General features: G+C 31.4%; 2 protein-coding genes and 1 pseudogene across 2 annotated transcripts; 2 read left to right on the top strand and 1 right to left on the bottom strand.

Moving 5' to 3' along the window:
- The first annotated feature begins 4,739 nt into the window (after positions 1 to 4,739).
- Positions 4,740 to 7,590, top strand: LOC148190852 (uncharacterized protein At5g01610-like). The gene is made up of 3 exons (XM_088101538.1): positions 4,740 to 4,963; positions 5,902 to 5,956; positions 6,998 to 7,590. Exons 1-3 carry the CDS (start codon positions 4,877 to 4,879, stop codon positions 7,366 to 7,368), a joined length of 513 nt encoding a protein of 170 aa, XP_087957664.1. The 5' UTR covers positions 4,740 to 4,876; the 3' UTR covers positions 7,369 to 7,590.
- Positions 7,591 to 12,205: 4,615 nt separating this feature from the next.
- LOC148190851 (uncharacterized) lies at positions 12,206 to 13,135 on the top strand (annotated as a pseudogene).
- A 133-nt stretch (positions 13,136 to 13,268) lies between these two features.
- Positions 13,269 to 14,331, bottom strand: LOC148190850 (protein FAR-RED ELONGATED HYPOCOTYL 3-like). Its single transcript, XM_088101195.1, has 2 exons — positions 13,433 to 14,331; positions 13,269 to 13,323 (listed from the first exon to the last, which is right to left on the bottom strand). The coding sequence occupies exons 1-2, from the start codon at positions 14,329 to 14,331 to the stop codon at positions 13,269 to 13,271; spliced, it is 954 nt and encodes a 317-aa protein (XP_087957321.1).
- Between the last annotated feature and the right edge of the window lie 5,575 nt (positions 14,332 to 19,906).

Here is a 19,906-nt window from a genome sequence, read left to right as displayed (position 1 = left end):
CATTCTATTTTCAACAATAATGATCAAGGGTTTTACAACAAGGCTTTTATAGCGACCACACGTTAAAAATATAAAACACCTCTCTAACCCTCTAATAAAAATATAGGTAGTACACAACAAGACCAGCACCAAGAATCCCCTCTCTTGCCATCTAAACCCTTTGAGACACTCTTAAAGTCAAGAATGTCACACGCTCTTCTTCTTGTAATCACAATAGGGAAGCTCAAACCAATCTTCAAAAGATTGCAGAATTTGATCGCTCAATGAAACCTAAATGTGCAAGTTGATCAGCCTTCGAAAAACACAACAGTCTTGCTCTTCAAGAAATCATAAGTAATTGATCACCCTAGTCACTCTTTTTTCTTGGAGCTTTTCTTTTCCTTTTGTAAGATCACAACTTTCTGCAAAAGATATGAAAATTTTAGAATCACAAAAGTTCTTATAGAAATCAAATTCACGTCAATTTATAGAATAATATATCTACGATGGAATTTAATCGACTCAGCTACTAAAGTAATCGAATATAACAATTTTGTTATAACAGTTAGCAGCAAACACGACAATTAATTGAATGCACAATTAATGCAGTTGACTATCATTTAATCTTGGTCAACACAATTAAAAATATGATCGTTAGACTGTTATGTCAAGCATTAACAAAATTTCAAAACAATAACAGACTTAATCGAATACAACACACAAACAATCGAATAAGTAACAATTTTAAGCATTGTTTTGAAAAACTTTCTCTTTGAAAAAATCTCACAGCACACTTGAAAATAGTTTATACAAAGACACGAGTTTTAATCGATTCATCCCACAATGAAATCGACTTAAAACTGTTATTTTGCCACACATTTAAAGTTCAACATAAGTGTTTGTGGTTTTCCTTTTTAACAACATATGTCATGCATTCACATATAAAAACACATATGTAACACAATAATATGCAATGAACAACACAATCATGCTTTCATATATGCTAAAACATATTTAACACATTGATCAAAAGCATATAACATGCAAATATAGAATATGTAACACAATACACATGTATTATTAATTATTTGTTGTCATCATCAAAAACCCAAATATCACTGAGATTGTGGGTTAAGTTGAACCTTTGCTCCCCTATCAACTATCTCAACAATACCCGATAGATTAGAACTAACATGAAAAGGTTCTATAAAAAATGTTTTTTACACTGGTGTAAAATAGTTAATTAGATTTTCAATTAATCATTCAAAGTTGTGAAAAACTAAATAATGAATAGTTGATTATATCTATGCATTGAAAAACCAATTAGAGGAAACTATTCACACTTAATCGATTAAGTTTAAAATCTAATCTATTAGATCAATGTTTTTATGAAACTCACCTATTCAGATTTAATTGATAGGGTCTAGTTTTTAATTGGTTAATATAATAAAATTTGATTTTTGGAATGTGTAAAATAATTTAATAGATTATGTATTTAACATAATTGATTAATTCCTGCAATTACAACACATTTTGAAATTAATCCCTATTTTTTAAAAGAAACAGAATCGATGCCATAGAGGCCTTTCTGTCTCGGTTATGGTTACAACCAAGGCGTATTCCCCTGCTTTTTTTAAAAAAACATGTTTGTTTCTACGACATTCCCAACTGCAGAAACAAACCTGCATATATTTATAAACCCAGAATAGTCCAGGAGCATATGTTTTCAATAAAAATTATATTAAAACATAAATCCATTCATTTTAATCATAAACCAACTTCTTATAAGCATAAATCAATTCAATGTAATCATAAATCAACTTAGAAGCATAAATCAATCCAATCCAATGTACAAAGTTAAACTAATAATAATGTACAAAGCATAAATCAACTTAGAAGCATAAACTTAGAACTTACTATATCCTAATATCTACTACATACTATTATACAATTGAATTAGATATTTAGTTAGTGCTTTCCTTACGAGTTTAAGTAACTTCTCTAGAATTGAAGTAGTAAAATTGAATCTCTGCATAAAACACAATGATTTCAATTAGTGTATACGAAATCTAAACTATAAAGAAAATAAAATTCAAACCAAAATATTACCGTTTCCCATCCACTGATAACATGTGCACGAATAGTGGTCATCCAATACATGATGTAGTAACTACACTCATATGATCCGATTTGTCTATTACACTACAATATATCATCATAATTATAAATGTTAAGTAACTCATTGGAATGGTACAAAATGTAACAAAGTATGGACTAAAATACCAAACCTTAAGGGTCAACCATGCAAGCTTTTTAACTGTAGTAGTTAATCTCCTAAACATCATATGTGCTGCAAGGGAACTATTAAAACAAAAATTGCTTTAGCATACATTTATATAACAAAGAAAGTTAAAACATTGAGGTTCTTACCAATCTAAACTTGACTTCATCATCACCACTTGTACTTGCGTTACGTTCCGCAAACTGTATAAATTCTTCTACCCCTCTCTCGTACTCGACACTATGCGTGGTGAATTAATCCAATGTCGATCCATACACATATTTACTGAAATTATTTACACAATTTCAATAATCTTGAATGATTACTTTGATTTATTTTGTATTCAAGGTGTGACCCTATCCCATTCAAGAAGATTCACTTTTTTTAGTTTATTAAGCATATAAATTTTAAGCAACATATCTAAAATTTCACAAAATTTTGCCAGCATTTCACATTGATCTTCAGGTTACACGAAATGAAAGTGATTATAAATCACAATCAAATATACACCCGAAGATCAATACAAAACACAACTGCAAATTTTCATGAAATTTAAGATATGTATATTAGAATTTATGTATTAATAAACTATGAAAAAGTTATTACTCTTCTTAAACTGACCAACTGGACAATTCAAGATTCAATACTTGTAAATTAATATTACCATCTCCTTTTTATTCACTTTTAAAAGTATTTGTTTAAAAAAATCTAGAGATAGTAAATAATTTTTTATTGAGTCTCAAACGGAAAACTAAGGTTAATTCACAACAACAATATATTCAACCAAACAAATAATACATATGCAACATACAATATATTCAAGCAAACAAATAATAACATGTTCATATTAAAAGGAAAAAAATTAAGAATAGGAACCTAGGAGCGTGAAAGTCGGTCAACAATGATGAATGTCCCTCACCACAAAAATATAATATCTAGACAAAAACAAACAACACATTAATTAGTCTCATGATTCCTAACATCCTTAAAGTTTATTTTATCACCATATCAACCAATGTAGTACAAACAATTCAAAATATTATTCTCTAATTTGCATATCTTTAATTAAAAAATATAAACCAAAAATATATTCCCCTAATTCTATATCCTTAATTAAAAAATATCCCCAATTTCTATTTCTCTAATTTCTATATTCCTAATTTCTACATCCCTATCTTCAAAATTTTATTCACCTAATTTTAATATCCTTAATTCATATGGCTAAACCCTCTTTCTCCCAAATTATCATCAACAAACACTACCATTGCTATTTCCATCGTTCTGAAAATGAAAAACAAAAAAAAAATATGCAAGCAAAGAGAACTTACCATGTGAAGAAAGGAGAACTGTGGTTGCCACGTGAAGAGAGGAGGCACGACAACGGAGGCAAAGGTGCTATGAGGGAGCACAATGGCAATGGTGTGGAGGCGGCACGCCAGCGACAGTGCGGCGGCGAGGCAGCAACGAGAAGCAGGCGGCGAGGCAATGCGAGGCTGAATCTTGCGCGAGAACAGCGGCGGAGTGGTGGCCACGGAGCGACGACACTATTTCAAGGTGGTTGGAGAACAATTAAAGAAAAGGAGAGTTTGCGCGAGAAGAAGAGGAATAGTGCAAAAACGTAACTTCTGAGATTATAATACGCTATACTGCCTCGATTCCAAACTTAACCAAAGTAATATAGGCATACTGTCTCGGTTATTAGCTTAACCGATGCCTAAATTGTCAAAAAGTAATTAAAAAATGAAATATATAATGGCAATTTTGAAAGTATATTCACCTTATATGCCTCGGTTGGTGCCTAACCGATGCTATAAGACCATATTGACTCGGTTCCCAACAAACTGATGCAGTAGCGGGCACTCTTTCTACCTTAGTTCTAAATATAACCGAGGCAGTATCCTTGTCAATCAGAAAAGTTTTTTATGTGCAACTGATTTGCAGAGGAGCAGAAGGTGTGTGTTAGAGTTTAGGCCTGAGTTATAAGTGTAACCGAAGCAATATATGTTATTTATAAAGTATGTCAGCTTATATAAGTGATAGTAGGGTGAGTTGGCAATACTTTATGCCTCAGTTGCTGACCTAACCGAGACAGTAAATCTCTCACCCTTCGGTTCATATAACTTTTTCTAAAACTACAAAAATATCATTGAGCTTTTATACGCTTCAGTTTCAATAAAATTGAGACATATATAGCGCGTTAAAAGACCAGTTTTTTACTAGTGAACTTCCTATTTTAATATTAATAATTTATGATAATATGAGATTCTATTAATTGTATATATAATTTCTTTTTTCAAAATTACCTTCATATATAATTATTTTCTCCACGTAGTAACATTTGTCATTATATAATATAAAATTCTCTTATTTGGTACACAAATGAAATAAGAGAAGATGAATAAATAATTGAGATTAATAAAACCAAAAGAGGTGATAAACCATAAAATAATAAATAAATAGTTATCGAGTGTGACGAAAAACTCCGAGCGAATAAGGAGCCACGTACTTCTTCTCCATCACGTTTGTGTTTTCTCTCTCTTTCTCTTTATCTGAAGGAAGAAGAGAGACAGAGAGAGAAAGTTCCTCTGGGATCGAAATCAAACGTTGTTGACCGAAATGGATCAGGTATTCAACAAGGTCGGATCCTATTGGTTCAACCAGAAAGCCACCAGCCAACTCAATTCCGTCGGTGACGACATCAATGTACCCTCCCTCTCCACCCTTTTTCCTTTTTCTTTCAAAATTTCTCTTCTTTTTCATCATGGTCAAAAGGGAATTTCCTGAATTCAAGTATAACATGAATTGTTGTTGTTGATTTTTATGTGATCATCCCGCTATTCGGAAAAAAATGTGAATTTATTAGGATTTTGGATTGTTGCATGGCATCCTATGCAAATTGGAATCCTGCTTTTAGGTTACATTTGATCAATTTTGGTTGGGTGTAAATTGTAATAACTACAGTGGGAAATTGAATGTGTGGTGTATCGGTTTACTGAATGATGATTGGATCATTTTAGCATAGGAATATAGAGTTGAATGCTTAGTTTGGAAATTTGTGTTGAGAATGTACAATGGAAGGTGGAGAAGCTGTTATTTGGTTGTCCAAGTAAATAAAATTTTGTGAGAGCATGTTTCAAGGATCAATTTAAGATTCAGAGAGATGAGACATGAAAAACAATTCTCTTACTTCGATCGATCATGCTAAGTGATGTCACATTATAGGCTAAAGTCTAATGTCTTTTATGGCTAAAATGTGTATAATTATGACAGGATATGGTTAAAATGAGTTTTAACTGTCATGTGCTTTGAAAGATTTTAACTTAATAAAGGCGTGTTGGCTGATTAATACCGTTGTTTACTCAGCATCTAATATTCGCGCATGTTTGAGATGATTAGTGGGAAAGGTGCAAGCATTAAGTGTTTAAGCACGATTTACCTGCATGCTGATAAATTGAAAGAAATTTAGGTAATCCTTCATCATCTCTGTTACAAACCTCATCTTGTAAGAAATAATTTACCCTCTCGTATGTTCAACTGTGAATGGAAATGTTTCTGCTACTGCTAGAATGTGCTAAATGTTTACGAAGAATGATCATTGGTTGATTATTTTCTATGCTGACACATTTTCTTTTGATGATCAGTCGTTGTCAAACAGTATTGAAGGGGGAACCAAATGGTTGGTCAACAAAATAAAAGGTTTGTATTTCTTATCTAATCAGTACTCGAACATTCATCCTACAAGTGTTGCTGTAAAAGATTTCACTTAATTTATCCACGTAATGCCATGTAAAAGAGTTGACAGAAAGTAGATCAAAACATACTCTGTTATGGTGAATCTATTCTTTTGTAATGTGGATACTGACATCAATGTTTTATCTATACCTGTATGGTGTCTCTGGAATGGAAGACAGAGAACTGAAACTGGTAATGGGTAACAGTATCCAAGAGGACCTGCATACACCCTCACTCATAGCCTCCTATTTTTCACCTCTCCTTTATATATGCATACTAGTCCATATTTCCCTCCAGCTGTGTTGAGTGCCTTACACTCGGTTTACATTAATAATTTCCTTCCTCGAATTTCATTTCCTCTTGATAATCACTTTTCCAGTATGTTGCATTAACCTTTCCTTTTACAATTTTGGTTATATGGTCTACTATCTTTACTTCTATAATCTGGATAACATAATTTATCTAAACACATTAATGATGTCAAACCACCAATACTTCTGCCTTATTTCTCCATTTCTTGAATGTTTCATTACACGAGCACATGATTTAAATTCTCATGGTGCCATTTGACATATCACTGTTAGTATTTATAAAATACAGACAGATATCTTCCTTGAAGGTCACACAAAAGTACATTAATATCATTATTGTAGTGTTACTTAGAGTTTTAATTTGGAATTTACAACCGATGAAAATGAAATTTGTATTTGAAATTAATAATTCAGGTTGCATACAGTCTTTCTATCCAATCATTATTTCTTAAGTTATAAATTGCAAGCTTATTGAGTCTCAATGTATTACTAATTATTTATTGGGTATTTGGGTTTACCATCCCACTTTCATGGATTTTGGAAACATGCTTAACTCTTATCAACCCTTTTCAACATATATTTACTTTCATCATAATACTTGAGGAAAGGTAATAAAATTGGAATGTTATCCCTGATATCCCGTTTTTATTTTAATTGATATTACGTTTGAGCTCTCACAGAAATCACGTTACAGGGAAGATGCAAAAGCCATTACCAGAGTTGCTAAAGGAGTATGATCTACCAATTGGAATCTTTCCTCGTGATGCAACAAACTATGAATTCAATGAAGAGACTAGGAAGCTCATCGTTTACATTCCTCAGGTATGTGAAGTAGGCTACAAGGATTCATCAGTCTTGCGTTTCTTCACCACTGTGACCTGTTATTTGGAGAAAGGAAAGCTAGCAGAGATAGAAGGAATGAAGACAAAAGTGTTGATCTGGGTGAAAGTGACAACCATTATGTCAGAGGGATCAAAACTTTATGTGACAGCTGGCATGAAGAAAACAAGGAGTAGGGAAGCATATGAGTTTACAAGAGATGGTGTATGCGTAGATAAGTTCTAAAACCTTGCATCATGTTTGTTAATAGCTTTTACAATCAGTTAAATCCCTGTTTGTTCTTGTGGGCTCTTTCTATCTCTTTTTGCGTGAATGGTTATTGTAATTTGCAAGTAGTATTCAAATATGCACTTCAAATATTGCCCTTTTACTTGAACGTTGTAATTTGGTGAAAGTGAATTTTCCCTTTCGTCCTTGATCATCTAGGGTATGTTTGGTTTTCTGTCAGGAGATCTCCAATGACCATTTAAAAAGTAAATTTAAAAAGCCTTTTCAGTGAATTTCAGTTGAGTCCAATTGTAAATTGAGATGTCTTAATTTAAAAGCTCAATTTGAAATGGAAGGATTGGAACGGTTGCTTTTGGAATCTCAGTTAGTCAAATGAGATTTTCATTAAAATTTAGATGGAGTTGTAAACAACATGGATACTGATCACAGAATACCAGCGTTCAGTACAGATTACAAATTAACCCACAGATTCAAAATCAACGTGCCTACAATGTACTATACTGTCATGTTAGTGAAGATGTTTTTGCATAAATGGAATATGAGCAGTGCTTACCCCAACTCTACAAATCTACAACTATTTGATTATACAGATTTTTTTATTAATTAGGAAGTGTTAAGAAAAACTGACTTTAATATGGTTAAGAACTTTAAGTTTAATTCATTTCTAAAGAGCTGATTGGTTTTTAAGATGAAGTTTACATGTAAATTTGTTTTATTTTTAGTTTGATGTGAGATTTCTAATAAAGATCTCGTTTATATATTTTTACTGTTATTCTCTGTAAGAAGATATATATGTTAAATCTCTGTAATATTTATCATCACTTATTTTGGTTCCCATCCAACACCTATGTGTTTCTGTTCCTGCACATATAGCAAAATATAGCGGAATTTAGAACATATTTAAACCTCTAAGTATTCATAAGTAATTTTTTACTTTTTATGTTCAGAGAACAACTCACCAAAATGAACCCTTCTCAAGATATTCCTATACATTTTATAGTCACAGTTAATAAATCAACTCTGATCTATTATTAAATGTGTTTGATTAAACTATTTATGCAAGTGCAACTTTAGTCTATTTCTACACGCGTAGCATCATCCATGACATATACACAGGCAAAAACTTCCCTAGTTGCGTGCCATCCACAAGCTCTATCTTCAGATTTGTCTGCTAGCAAACAATCTCAGAGCTTATCAGTTTCAAAATTTGACTATTGGCCATTGGTGTAAAAAACACTGCTGAGTTGTTTTTCACTACATGTGGTCCTCAGCACATGGTATCCATGTGTAATTTCAAAGGCCAGAGGGCTCTTCCAAGCAGTACTAATGGCATTGAAATGACAATGAACTGATTTGATATGTATGAGAATAAAATAGGTACCAAATATTTCTTCATCTGGATTTTTCAAATTTCATGAAGTCACCGATCGATCGAAAGAGAAATGATACATATATAAAATGCAGTTTAGTTGAAGAGTTTTATTTCGATTTTAAATTTGTTGATATAATATTATTAAAGTTAATTATTACATTTAAGGTGTTATCTGTTTCAAAATTTCTTTGAAAATTCTGTGGGTATGTTCTTAAAAAAATATCTTAGAAGGTTAAAGGAGTAAATTATATTTAAATTATCTTTATATTCAAGTTTTAAACGATGTTGAATTATTGGTATAATTAAGTGTATGAACTAGACAGAAGTTTTTTTTTACTGTGTCTAAGTAATATAAGTTAACCCTGATGGCCATGTTAATTTACGCATACACTTTTAAAAATTTTAAAATATTACATTTACAATTTCTGAAAGGGGGGCATATCATTTTAATGATGAAAAGAGTAAGAATTATAAAATGTAATTTGATAAAATATTGGTGATTGTTACCGTAGTTTACTATACTTTTTTTCTAAAATAATATCGCCTTCTATGTAAACAATGCTAATGAATTAGAGAGACATACTCATTAATTATAAATCTTTAAATCATGTAATAAATAAATAATACAGTTATCAAATTAATCCATCTGATAGACTTGACTTTAGTCTATATGGGTTGGGGAAGAAAAACCTAAAGATCAAAAAAATCTTACTAAAAAAATTCAAAGAGTCTAATATCAAGTTTTGACTTAGGATCAGTCTAGTATGGATAATGATACTTTGACAACATTTTTTTGACAACATTTTAACATTGTTTACGTGTCATTCTGTGATTGGTTTATATTGGTGTTTATGATTATTATTATTGATTGTGGAATAATTTTGGACTAATCACAGAATGACACGTAGACAGTGTTAAAATATTGTTCGTTTAGTATATAGACCTTCTTTTAAGATGCTGACTATTTTGTTTATAATAATATATTTCTAATAATATTTAAAAGTTTTTTTATTACATTAATATATTAATTTAATTAATGTTATAACTTAATCATATTCACTAATAACGCGTTTTTGAATTAAATTATACAAATGTATCAAAATTTATTTTTTTACCTTTTTTAATTTTTATAAAATTTTGTGTACTTTTATTCAATTTTGATATACAAAAATATTTAGGTTATATTAACACGGTGGTATAAAAGTAATAACTTATTTGATTTTTATATGATTCTTTCGAGAAAAAATCATTTCATTTTAATTTGAAACATGCTTATTATAGTTAAAAACTTATTTATATATAATCTTTTTAAATAGTTTATAAAAGTAAGTTAATAAAAACTTTCAAAACAAAAAAAATAACATAAAAAATTGCTTTTACAGTAGTATCTAAATATAAGTAATTTCTTGTAAAAAAATACTTACTTTTAACATTTTTTTTCAAAATTATCTTATTTTTAAGTTTAAACAAACATAATTTTTTAACTTTTCAAAATAATGAAATTATGTATCCTAAATATGATTGAAATTAAAAAATTATTTTGAATTCTTTAAGAATAATATATTAGAAGAAAATATAAATTAATTTTCTTTTTTTAAAATATATACAAAATAATCATCGTACTAATTTTTATCAAAATTACCTCCTTTTTATTAGATGATAAAAAGCTATCTTTATGCAATAAAATTAACTATAATTTTTTATTGAGTATCCAACCTTGTATAAAGGTGTTTTGAGTAAAAAAGCAAAAATATATATTAATAAAATATCATGTAAAAACTGCTTCACAAAAATATAAAACAAACGAAAGGAATTATTGAAAATATATTAAAAATAAACTAATTTAGTTTTTTCTCACCCTAACTCTATCCCAACCCAATTTATGTACACTTTTGGGAGGGGAATATTTTAAAAATCCACCTATTAAATGGAAAAAAAATAAAACTTAATTTTAAAAATCAGCTTAACTAGGATATCAAATAACATCACTACTAAATAAATTATATGTGGTAATTTTTCCAAGTTTGACATTAAATCTGGATACTATCAAACGAAACTACTAAAAAAAATAAAATACAAAACCGCACAGTACTATTTGGACATTATAAATGGAATATAATGCCAATACGATTAAAAAATTGCACCATCTGAATTTCAAAGCATTATTAATAATATTTTAATTTTTTATTCAAAATTTTGCAATAGTATCTTTATGATGTTTGAGTCATTCTCCCTGCACCTCACCACCCTCGTCCTGCACCTCCAAAAAAAATTATAATTCCAAGTGTGTCCTTTCACAGTCACCGAGAAGAGAGAAAAAAATTGTTTAAAAAGGTTAATAAAATTTGAAACCCTAACACTTTAACTCATCTTCTTCTTCCCCTGCCGCATCTCACTCCCTGTCGCATCTCAGTAAAACCCTAGACCTACACCCCCTCCTTCCTCCCTCTTTTTCTCTCCGTCCTCTGTCTCTGGCATCCGACGCTGCTTTGCTCGCGTTCCTCGCTGGCGTCCAGGTTAATAGCTTCCATCATGTAATATATTTGTTTACTGTTATGTGCTTGGTTGGGTTCGTGGTTCGTGGGTCGTGATTGGGTTCGTGGGTCGTGATCGGATCAGAGGTCGCTGGAGGTGCACGCCGCAGTTGGAAGTGCGGAAAGGATCAGAGCCGCAGTTGGAAGTGCGGCAAGGATTAACGCAATTCGAACTGCGGCAGCAGAAACCGCAGTTCGATCTGCGGCAAACGTATAACCGGAGCACAGAACCGAACTTCGATCTGCGGCAAGGAGAAAACAGAGAGCGGATTTAAAAAATGGCGTTTTCAGACTTAGTTTTTTTAATTAAATATAGATAATATATGTGATCTCCAGTTTGACACTCTTTCTTCATTTGAATTTGACTGTTTCTTCGTTTGAATTTGAATTGAATTTGTGGTTGAAAAAATCTTTTGATCTGTTCGTCTTGTTGCTATGATATTTTTTTTGAATTGTTTATATTTTTTTTGAAATGTTTTCTTATTGAAGTGTTTTTTGTTTACACTATACCCAGTAGATACTAATGTAAAATGATTTTTTTATACTAGTAGGTACTAATTTAAAATGGTTACTGACACTATACACTGTAGATAGTAATGTAGTAGATACTAATATGTAGTAGATACTAATGTGAACCAGTAGATACTAATGTAAAATGGGCTTTTTATACTAGTTAAAAAGATTTTTTTTATACTAGGTATCAAAATAATATAGAAATATAAAGTATTTATGTGGTGACTCTCTTATTTTTGTATATTTAATTTTATTTAATTTTTTTAAATTTTTTAATTTTTTTTAAATTAAAATAATAATTAAATTGTTTATTGAAATAAATAATAATTATTAATTTGGAATTTTTTGTAATAATTTAATTATTATATATGTAATATTTTTAGATTTTTATATTATTTTTTATTTGTTTGAATATTTTTGATTACATTATTAATTATTTTTTTGTATATAATATGTTAATAATATAATTGGTTAATAGATATGGTTAAAACTAGAGGTGGATATCATGGTGAGGCTTCATCCTCTCATAGTGAGCCATCAGATGAAAGAAGACGACCTACGGCATCTGCTCGTAGAAGACGAGTAGAAGAATATCGCGTGGACGTTATTCATGAGCATGATAATGAGGAGCAGGAAGAGTTATTACAGCATGGACATAGTCAGGATGATTACGTTAGAGGAGGAGGATATTCAGCAGCAGCATGACTGTAGTCAAGAAGAACATGAAGGTGAAGGTGAAGATGAAGATGAAGACGAAGCTGAAGATGATGGATTCCCAGGAGGTCCACATGACACCTCCTTACTTACTCACTATACCCAGCATGTTGCATTTGCCATATGGCAAGGCCGGGTTAGTCATCAATCTAAATTTTAATTGTTTAATAAATGTTACATTTTTTTATATAATTATGTTTGTATTCAGGATCGAAGGGGGATAAAGGTTGTCACCCATGGCAAAAAATTGAAGCATTTTGGAATGTATCATGAGGCCATTGAGCCTTATATCTCCATGTCGGGGTTGGGTTGTTTAGTAAACCTCTCATACGAGTATGCCGATCATGGATTGATCGTTGCCCTTTCGGAGAGGTGGCACATAGAGACTAATACTTTCCACCTACCGATAGGTGAGATGACTGTCACATTAGATGACGTTATGAATTTGCTCCACTACTTATCCATCATGGGACAATTTTGTGAGGTTGAGGAGTTAGAGTATGATGAGGCTCGATCTCATATCATGGAGCTGCTTGGTGTGGACCACGATAAAGCTTCAGCTGAGATGAAACAGTCATGTGGTCCAAAAGTTAGGCTCAAGTGCGGAATTATCCAAGTGCGGTTGACATAATCAAAAAATAGAGGCCATGTAGAAGAGGCATACTCAAGACGATGAACATAAGCACTAAACATAGACTGGTCGTCACAATCCATGACATTCTGCCACACTTCCATCAACACATCCACTGACTCAACCTTATCCACTAACATCTTGCATTTGGCTCTAACATTTTTCGCAATGTGGAATGTACATAACATCTGATAAGTCTCCGGAAAGACATTATTAATTGCATTTATCAAAGCAAGGTCTTTGTCAGTGATAATAACGCGTGGACCGCCCTCTGATGTCAATAATAATCCTTTGAACCTTTCCAATGCCCAAGTGAAATTACTTTGGCGTTCACTTGAAAGTAATGCAAAGGCGGCTATGAATGTCAAACCAGTTGATGTGACTCCCACAATCTCGAGCAACGGAAGTCGATATTTGTTCGTCTTGTACGTCGTATCCATTAAGAAAACAATATTAAAAGAATTGACTAAGTGCACTGAATCGGGATGTGTCCAAAACAAGTCACTTACCACGTCAGAATCGTCCAAACATCTACTTCTCTGGATGTATTTGTCTCTATATAACAACATCATCAACTGCTGCATTTCCGTTCTAGACCCTCTCAAAGATCGTTTGTACGTGTACCTCGCATTATATATTTGCTTTATCGTTGTCACGTTATATTCATTATGTTCTTTCAGAGTCAAAAGAATATTTGACGGCTTTACTTGACTATTAGTCATGTCCACAAGAATTGATTGTTCAGCCGCATTTAACCTACCCGCGAAAGGATGACCGACCAAAGTCTCTGCTAATTCATGGCTGTGATAGCCGCACATAACCTTCAACACCCAACCATCTCCTTTAGGTTTACCCCTCAACCTAAACGGACACTCACATTTTCTTGTGCCAGAGAAACTAGGTTGAACATCTGCCTTATACTTCCTATACTTCCCGCTTCTTTCACAGCCTAACAAAATAAATGTCTTTCTACCAGCTTCACCAGTTGTTGTGTCAGATCTTATAGTGACGACAACAAATCCAAGATCAAATGCAATCTTTCGAACCCATTGAATTAAATCGGCGCGTGTTGGGAATATTTTATCAGTGGAAAATTGATCTGAATAATCACCCTCACCCACTTCTTTTAAAGAATAAGAAAACTCCGATATAAAATCAGAATTTATTTCAGAATCCAAATATGGATAGTTATTCATCTCATATAATTAAATATGACCTACAATAAATATTAAAATTTAAAGATTTATTAAATTACAAATAAAAAATTCAAAAACACTCCCTAATAAAAAATTCATATAACCTAAATATTATTAAAAATTCAGATAACCTAAATACACTCCCTAATCACTCCGTAATGACTAACCATAATCCATGAAAAAAAAATTTAAAATAAATAATCATAACATAAAACAATAAATTTAAATTAAAAATAATAACATAATAAAAAAAACATAAAAAAAAGAAATAAAAAAACATGTAAAAAAAAGGATTGCAGGAATTTAACTACAAAATCATTAAATAAAAAAACATGCATGAAATAAAATAAAGAAAAAAAAATTAAACAAAAAAAAAACCATGCACAAAAAAAATTAAAATTACATATCACTAACCGCATTTCAAAGTGCGGCTACAAAATGAAAAACGCACTTCGAAGTGCGGCCACTGCTTTCCGCACCTCCAAGTGCGGTTACCAGATTCCACTACCCAAACCTCACACTGTTTTCTTCCTCTCTCGCTCACAGCATATAAATCTCCCAAAACCCAGCACTATGACCACCACCCCAGCATTGTACTAATATAATTAAAAAAACATTAAATAAAAAAATTGCATCAAACAAACAAAACAAGAAAAAATTAAACAAAAGCATGCAAAATAAAAAAAAAAAGATATCACAAACCGCACTTCAAAGTGCGGCCCCATAATAAAAAACGCACTTCGAAGTGCGGTTGAGTCTTTCCGCACCTCGAAGTGCGGTTGCGTACCTTCGCCGGCGCACAGTGTCTTCTTCCTCGGTTGCGTACCTTCGCCAGCGCACAGTGTCTTCTTCCTCTTCCTCCTGCCGTGACGATGTATCTCCAAATCTTACAATTCAATCCAATTACAATGTAGTAAACCAAAAATTACTTGCTGCTGCTACAGTGCAAAACCAAGAACAGTGCACCTAAGGGACCTCAGGGTTTATAAAGAAGGAATATTTTTGTGCTTGTGGTTGGGAGTTAGAAAAATGGTTGGGGGTTAAAAAAATTTAATTTATTAATTACCATTTTGACTTTTTATTAAATGAAGGGCAAACAGGTAAATTTGGAGGTGCAAGATAAGGTGAGGGAGGTGTAGGAAGATTCACTCATGATGTTTTAATATTCTCAAAATAAGTGAAAAAACACAAAATATTTAAAAACTTGACAAAGAGTGGTAGCATGTATGCCAATAGGTTGGGTCAGATATTTTCCACCTACAACTCGATTCGATAAAAATTCACATGTTTTAAAATTTATCTATCGATATCTCAAAACTCGTAAATGTTCGAAAATATTTAAAAGATATATTTTTACAAATTATTAAAATAAAATTAAAAAATATATATAAAATATAATATAAATTAAATTAAATATAAATTAAAATTTAATTTTAATTAAATTTAACTTTATAAAATATAAATTAATTTTATTTTTAATTAAATTTTATTTAATAAAATATAAATTATTTTTTTATTTTTTGGATAGAAAATATTCGTAAATATGTTTAATATATTATTCACACCTAATGTATAGACGAGTATTAAAATACCAATTACTCGCAACCTTAAAAAAATTTCCATTTCTAAGTGATAGTACCTACTAAAAAAGATGGGGATAACCCAAACCACAATTACCCATTCTCAAGTGTAGAATTGGCTACAAAATTTCCTAATGAAATGAAAATGAAAACCATTTGCAAAGATGTTAAGGATCTTTAGATTATGTATCAGATTATATTCCAAACATTAGTATCGTGGCTAGATCACTATATGCAATTGATTAAGAAAAAAAATCCTAAACCATGTCTGATTCAATGTGAAAACCAAAGTAAACTTAACTCAAAACATGACTGGATTTTCCAATTTGTGGTCCAAAAATATTGCTTAAATTAATGCAAAAAAAGGTATTTGAAACACTTATCTATTTAGAATTTACATTCACACAATTTTATTTTATTTAGGAAACAGGAAAAAAAGTAAAAATAATTATAAAAGTAATAATTTAAATGTATAGATAAGTCAAATAAATACAACAACACATACATTTATAAATTCATGTTATAAAAAAAATTAATTTTTTTCTCATAAAGAATTTTGAATTACATTTATAGTAATTATTGAAAATAAACGAGTGTTTAAAATATTATAAAGATTTATTATTATTTACTAATTTAAATCTTTTTCAACCGTAACGATCCAAGAAAATAATTTACTTCTTTCTTGAGTTACTACAAAATCATTATTAGGTAAATCTGGTTATATGAATAACATGAATTATACACAATCATGAATAAGCTAAAATTGACTCTCCTAATCTCGATTGGTCTCCCTAAAGCTTCATAACACTTCTTATAGCTTACACTCACAATAATAAACCTATTACACACAACAAATCAAATCAATGATTTGAGTATATTCTATTAGAATCACCGACATGCAAAGAGATAGAAATAAAAGTTACTCTAATTGTAATCTTGATAGAGTAGAGTTCAAAAGTTCTTCAGGATAATTCCAACTTTCTCTAGGTGAGATTACTCTAAAAAAAAGTCAAAAGGATTTTAAAAAACCTATTTATAAAAAGATAACAATAGTGCATCTTGGTTCTATAATTAGAGAAAACCTACTTAAACTTTAACCTGTTAATCGATAAAACCTAACTCTATTATACTTTTATTTTACCTTCTGGCTGTCTATATTTTTAAGGATCTCAAAACCTCCAGCCACAAGTTAATTCAATAGCTTAAATATATTAACATCTTTACTTACAAATAAAATATAAAATTATTACCTATTATATTATTAACTACATATATTCATATATTAGGTTTCTATCAGGGAAGAGATATAATTACGAGAAGTAATATATATATATATATATATATATATATATATATATATATATATATATATAGTTTATATATATATATATATATATATATATAGTTTATATATTTATTTGTCAACCAAAATTTAGTAATTAAAAGATAAATTGTGAAATATAGTATAATTGAAATAACTAATTACATAACCACATTATCTAAATAACAGTATTTTTAAATATAATAAAATTAGAAATATCAACAATTATAGTTATATATAAGTAAGTTTATTTATAAGTATAATAAACAAATAAAATAAGCCTATGAAGATCTCACCAATCAAAAAAATACATAAATTAAACAAGCAAACTAGTATAATTCATTTTAAAAGTAACAAATATCCCATCTCATGGTTTGATAATTGAAATAAGGCTTAATATCACTGATAGTCTCTATTTTCGTCAATTTTGTTTGATGTGGGAGTCATTTTTTTTTTGGAATGTTTAATGTAGTTCCTAATTTCATAATTTATGTTCAATTTGTTCATTTTTATTGACGAAGTTTAAAACGGCAAAATGTCCACAACACCAATAAGTGAATTACATGACAATTATTGGCTGACGTGGCTAGTATGAGAGTTGACTAATGGTTGCACCAATGAGGGCTTGACTTGTGGCAACCCCTTTATTCACCCAAAAATTAGGGTTTTAGATTTGCATTTGCAGATTAGGAAAGAGCTTGCTCTAATGCCATCACACGAGATTAGGGTTTCTCCTTCACGGTGGTATTGGTGAACTTCGTGATAATTTGTTTGCTTCTAGGTGTTTCTCCTATAGGTGAATGAAGAAGGCGCGGTGGGGAAGCTTGCAGAGAGGCGCTAGTGCGACCGTTGAAGATGATTGTGATCCGGCTTTGCGTTTCTACAATTTGGGCTTTGCTGGCAAGAGGTTGGTGATGAAGGAGATTTCTAGTTCTCTGGGTTTTGATCTTTTGTGTTTCAGGTTGATGGTGGCTGGTGGAGAATGAAGAAGCCTCACGACGACGTTGTTCAAAGGCGCGAGGAACTCGCGATTCGGTTTCGCGATGCTTGTGGTGGAGCGTTTTGAACAACGACGTGGCCAATGCGTGATATTTTCACGAAAGGTTTCTGGTTAAGGTTTCAAAATCTCTGATGATGGAGGTGTGAAGATGGTGGTTGGCCTTGAGCATAACGACGACAACTAGGGTTATGTGGTGGCTAGGGTTTCTGTGTAGAGGGAAATTAGGATTTCTGGACGTAGGAGATGATGATGACGTGTCAAGGGTGATGTGTCCATGTTAGCCAATAACTATATGTAATTCACTGATTGGTGCTGTGGATATTTTATCGTTAACAATTTAAACGTTGTGAGAAAAAAAGATCAAATTAAACATAAATTACGAAATTAAAGATTACATTAAACATTAAAAAAATAGTCTGACCTAAAATAAAGTTGATCAAAATTGAAGTGACAGGTAACTTTAAATTTTCTTCACCTGTTTATTCCTTTCCCGTTTTTCATTCTTTTTCTTCTTGCATCGTGATCTCTTTGTTGTTATGTTGAGATCTCGGCAAGCGTACCGAGTCGTTCAAGTAATAAACAGGTAAGTCCGGATATCGTTTCCCAAGAGATTTGTTTTGATTCACTGATTGTTAAAGTTTACTAATTTAGCGATTATAAAACGAATTTTTGTAACAAACTTTAGTTTAGCATACAGATGTAAATAAAGTGGTAAAAACAGTCGAATTTAGGTTCACTAGGGTTGACATTCAAGTTCATCAATCATATAATTTTCTACTAACACAATTCCTCAAAATTAAGCATCGACATCTTAGGCAAATAAGCCTCTAATTCCTCAGATGACTATTTTTGAATCATTCAAACTAAATCACTAATTCCTTAGCAGATTCAGAAATCAGATTTGCCTTAAACACAATGTCACAGATGACTAAAAGTTCCAAACTATGTCTAGAATTGAAATCCCTTAGTTGTTCTATCCTAGGTCCGCGGTCTCATGCATTTTCCAATGATTTAACCGTTCAATTAGCTCAGATTTCCATCGTAGGCATGAATAATCAAGATAAAACACAAAGTTCATACAAGATCATGTATTAATAGATAGATTACAAAGAGTTTCAGAACTTTACTCTCAACCCCAGTGAAATGGAGTTCTAGCTACACATATGCATCTCAAAAGCAAGAATTGATGGATTGGATGGTACAAAGTGGTGGTTTTGTACCTTGGAAGCACCCATACACGAACTATGACACGAGCTGCAGCGTTCCCACTGTCTCCTCCCCCCCTCTCTGGATCAGTTTCGTGACATTTTAAAAAGAAGGACCGTAAGTGAATTCTCGCTGGGCGAGACGCCTCCACTCGCTGGGCGAGTGGCCTCTTCTCGCTGGGTGACTGGCTCGCTGGGCGAGCAGCTCCAGCTCGCTGGGCTACTGGATCCTTCTGGCTTGGCGAGTGACACGCTCCAAGTCTTTGACAGTATCCAATCCTTATTCTACTTCGATATAAACATACAAAAGCATCAAAACACATTTAAACATTCAAAACTATACTTACATAAACATTTATATACTTTTCATGATAATAAACACTTAAATTACTCAAAAGCACAACATTTTAAGTAACAAATACAAGTAAAGTTCACACTTATCATGTTACTCCTCAAGTTTCTTTTCTAG

The sequence above is a fragment of the Vigna umbellata genome, chromosome 11, assembly GCF_029865625.1.
Source record: "Vigna umbellata cultivar VRB3 chromosome 11, Vumbellata_1.0, whole genome shotgun sequence".
Lineage (NCBI taxonomy): Eukaryota > Viridiplantae > Streptophyta > Magnoliopsida > Fabales > Fabaceae > Vigna > Vigna umbellata.
Note: the sequence above shows the minus strand (reverse complement) of the source record. Positions and strands in the feature narration are given on the sequence as shown.

Excerpts from the sequence above, each read along its gene's own strand:
- LOC148190852 (XM_088101538.1), top strand. The coding sequence starts at position 4,877 with ATGGATCAGGTATTCAACAAGGTCGGATCCTATTGGTTCAACCAGAAA. Across the intron at positions 4,964-5,901 it reads CCGTCGGTGACGACATCAAT|TCGTTGTCAAACAGTATTGA; the intron begins GTACCCTCCCTC and ends TTTGATGATCAG. Across the intron at positions 5,957-6,997 it reads GTTGGTCAACAAAATAAAAG|GGAAGATGCAAAAGCCATTA; the intron begins GTTTGTATTTCT and ends ATCACGTTACAG.
- LOC148190850 (XM_088101195.1), bottom strand. The coding sequence starts at position 14,331 with ATGAATAACTATCCATATTTGGATTCTGAAATAAATTCTGATTTTATA. Across the intron at positions 13,324-13,432 it reads TTCACTTGGGCATTGGAAAG|ATGTTATGTACATTCCACAT; the intron begins GTTCAAAGGATT and ends GAGACTTATCAG.